Below are 3437 nucleotides of genomic sequence, written 5' to 3'. Positions count from 1 at the left end.
TACACATGTAGCTTATTAAATTTAGCTTGTTCAGTTTGAGGGTAAATACTTAGCTTGATTCGCCGTTTATGAACAATATTTCTGTATTCGTCTTGGCTTTGCAGTAACTRCTATGACCAACATTGACCTACTTTTACTTGAATSCAAGACTTCRGCCCAAATRAGGAAATAATCAACCCCAACTTTTCTTATAGCGCAATCATGCTAAACCTTMTTTATATTTTCTATCTGCAACAGTTTAAACATATTCCTTTAGTTTATTTTTGAGCAGATAAAAATGGCACCTACATTTTGTAAGTACGGTAAAGGATGTGTGATGCTGTGGGGTGTTAGAATGCAGGACTTTATGGACTTTTTGGGAGAACCACAACATTTTAAATAAAATCTGGTGATCTCTCAGGAATCATCATCGGGTCTTTCTGGAGGATTGAACCCCCTGAAGACAGAGAGCCCAGATCTCTGGACCCAAAGGTCAAAGTTATCACAGCTTCCTATTAAACGAGGATGGTGGACTTACGCTCCTCCCAGGATGCGGATAGACGCCACTCTGTTGAGGTTGTAGCGGCTCAGCAGGTTGGGAATGTCATCCTGGATCTCCATCTTCTTCCCGGAGAAACCTGCTCGCTCGAACAGCTGTGCCCTGGGAGGATTGTTGTCCTGAGGACCAGAGACGCAGCGGATCAGCGAGGAAGCCGGCACATTTAGAAATCAGGTAAAACGATGTTTCAGAGGCTCACCTGCTTAACGGAGCGGACCGAGGAGACGTGGTCCACCTGGGCGCACCAGCGGTCGTAGCAGTTGTACTCCCCGCGGTCGGACATGTCCCACAGGTACTGACGGCCCCGGTAGTTCTCCTGCTCGAACCCGACCCATCTGCCAGACGGAGGAGAAGAAGATGATGAGTTCCTCTCTTCTTCTAGAGACCGATTCTTTAAGACGGTGGTTCCTAAACTTCCTCACATCCCCTTTGAAAACTCAGACGATGCTACAAAAATCTGTAAAGAAACAGAATTTCACTCTTACYTRYGCTAGCTTGAGGAGCTGTTTTCACTGGCAGCCAATCAGGAAGCCGATCATGGCCAATAACGTTTGACATTAGCATTTTAACAATAAAAGCTATTTTACTTATTAAATAGTCTTTATTGTAGGGCAATAAAGGCTATTTGTATCTTCAAGAAGTTATCTTAACTTACCGTATATTTGATTAAAAAATGATTGAAATACAGATTACATTTATTAAAAACAATTACATTTATGATTTAAAGTTTATTGGGTTTCCTTTTTTCCTATTTTTTTCTCATCTTGCTCTGTTAGCGCCCCCTAGCGGCCCTCCCTTTGAAAAACAGTGTTTTCGGAGACAGAGCCGGTTCTGGTCAGTAGTTCTTGTTGGCGTGACCCTTTGGGAAGTTCCCACAGTGTTCTCAACGTTTCAGTTTCTCCTGAAAAGGCCAACTTACGCTCCGCTGTCCACCTGGACGGAGTTACATCTCTCTGGGAAGTTCTTGTCGCTGATCCTGGGACAGTCGGAGTTCAGGTCCAGTCGTCTGCCAGCGAAGTTTCGCTGCTCGAAAAGGGTCACCTGGGCGCAGAGAACAAGGTCAAACTGTGGCTCATTGGTTTCATTCAGCAAGGAGTTCTGGATCAGCGGTTCTGCAAACTGTTGGATCTTTTCCAGCTTCTCTTTAACTATCAGCTGGTTTTTCATGGCAAAGTTTGCTGGAAGCATCTCAACCAGTTCAGAATATTCCTCTGAAATTAAATGTCCCTGAACAGAAAGACAAGGAAAAACTCTCCAGAACCTCAGAGATTTTAGGAAATTCTGTCTGAAAATGTAAAGAAATGATTTTAAAACCACCAGGAGGTTCTGTAATCTGCTGGGTCCAAATGGGCCGAACCAAATAACCAAAGTTCTTCYACTAAGAGGCTTAATCTACTCTGCAAACGTTAAAACTAAAATGATGAATCAGACGTTTCTGTTCTGCTCGGACTCTAAATGTTCTGGTTCTTCTGTTCAGGTCGGGTTCTAGATGCTGGACAGGAATAATCTGATCAAATAATCTGAAATTAGGAGGCCGAGTTGCTCCAGTTTCTAACCTTGTGAATCAGGGGTCCCCAAACTTTTTCCTGAGGGCCACATAACTTTTCCCTTCTCTGGTGGGAGTCAGTTTGTAACACACGTTATCACCTGCGCTGCCGGAAATTGTTGAATTGATTTTTACCCAGAAAGCACATGGGCAGAAACCGTTAGTGAAACGGTCACTGGGACTGACTAGTATATATTCCATTGAGGGAAACCTGGAATGCAGCGTTCATAACAAACGTGTTCATCTGCTCTACCGCTAGCAAACAACCGTACTGATTAAATAACATAAAAGTCCAACAGATGGCAGCAATGCGCCATGCAAAACAAAACACCCACAGTTTACAGGACACACTTCCTGCTAAAGAGCCCCCTGGTGGTTAAACCGGAAAATACAATATATGAAAAAAAAAATCTGAATGCTCTCTGGTATTGTTCASGGGGCCGGACCAAATGTGGCGGCGGGCCGGATCCGGCCCGCGGGCCGTAGCTTGGGGACCACTGTTGTAAACTATCAGAATGAAGTGATGATGAGAAACATGATACATTTATTAAAGCCATCAACAGGCAGGAAAATGAAAACAGGTGATGCAACTTTAACAAATGAGAAAACTTGTTAGAAGAAATGAAACTAAGCTGTCATGTTAAACAAACGTAGATAAATGGAGTTTAACTGAAGGTGGCGCTGTTTCTCCATGGACTCACCCTCCCAGTGGACCCGTAGAAGGCACGTTGGAGCACAGACCCCAGTTTGCTGCAGACAGACAAACCCAAAGCATTTTATTCACAAACAGACCAACGCTAAGCTCTCTTCATGTTCYGGASYCTCAAACCGCCTTCAGCTCAGGTTTCATGSTGTTTTTCCCCTCGTCCTCCTCAGTCTGGGTGATTTGGTGGAACTGTTGGCGGCCCCCCGCGGCGGGCCCCGGCCCTCGGGACGTACCTGGTTTGTTGGGTTAATCCTGGGACCTTAGTGAAGATGTTCATGTCAGCTCTGCGAGGCAGCCGGAAACCGCCTTAAATATGGCGCGCCGATGCAGCGCAGAGCTACCAGAAGGCTCAGGTCGCTCCTGATGCGGCCGCCGGGGCCCGCGGGGCCATTCATATGCTAAACACTCACTCCTGATGCCCCCGAGTCCCAGGATGAATGAAACAGAAGCACAGCGAGCGCGGAGTGCAGCGCCAACAGTTTGGGTTTGAACATTTCAGCGTTTTCTCTGAAACAAAGCAGAGAAGGGCCGTGATGGCGGCGGGGCCCGCAGCTCCTGGAGCCTGGATTGTTCCCGCCGCGGGGCGTCCTGACCGCCGACCCCGGGTCAGCCTGCGTCTGACGGCGTCRTCATCACGTCTGATCACT

The 3437-nt window shown here is 46.6% G+C and overlaps 1 protein-coding gene across 1 annotated transcript; it reads right to left on the bottom strand.

Annotated features, from left to right (window-relative positions):
- Positions 1 to 507: 507 nt before the first annotated feature.
- crybgx (crystallin beta gamma X) lies at positions 508 to 3091 on the bottom strand. The gene is made up of 5 exons (XM_008403120.1): positions 3024 to 3091; positions 2786 to 2834; positions 1458 to 1579; positions 738 to 873; positions 508 to 657 (listed from the first exon to the last, which is right to left on the bottom strand). The coding sequence occupies exons 1-5, from the start codon at positions 3065 to 3067 to the stop codon at positions 514 to 516; spliced, it is 495 nt and encodes a 164-aa protein (XP_008401342.1). The 5' UTR covers positions 3068 to 3091; the 3' UTR covers positions 508 to 513.
- Between the last annotated feature and the right edge of the window lie 346 nt (positions 3092 to 3437).

The sequence above is a fragment of the Poecilia reticulata genome, unplaced genomic scaffold, assembly GCF_000633615.1.
Source record: "Poecilia reticulata strain Guanapo unplaced genomic scaffold, Guppy_female_1.0+MT scaffold_300, whole genome shotgun sequence".
NCBI lineage: Eukaryota > Metazoa > Chordata > Actinopteri > Cyprinodontiformes > Poeciliidae > Poecilia > Poecilia reticulata.
Note: the sequence above shows the minus strand (reverse complement) of the source record. Positions and strands in the feature narration are given on the sequence as shown.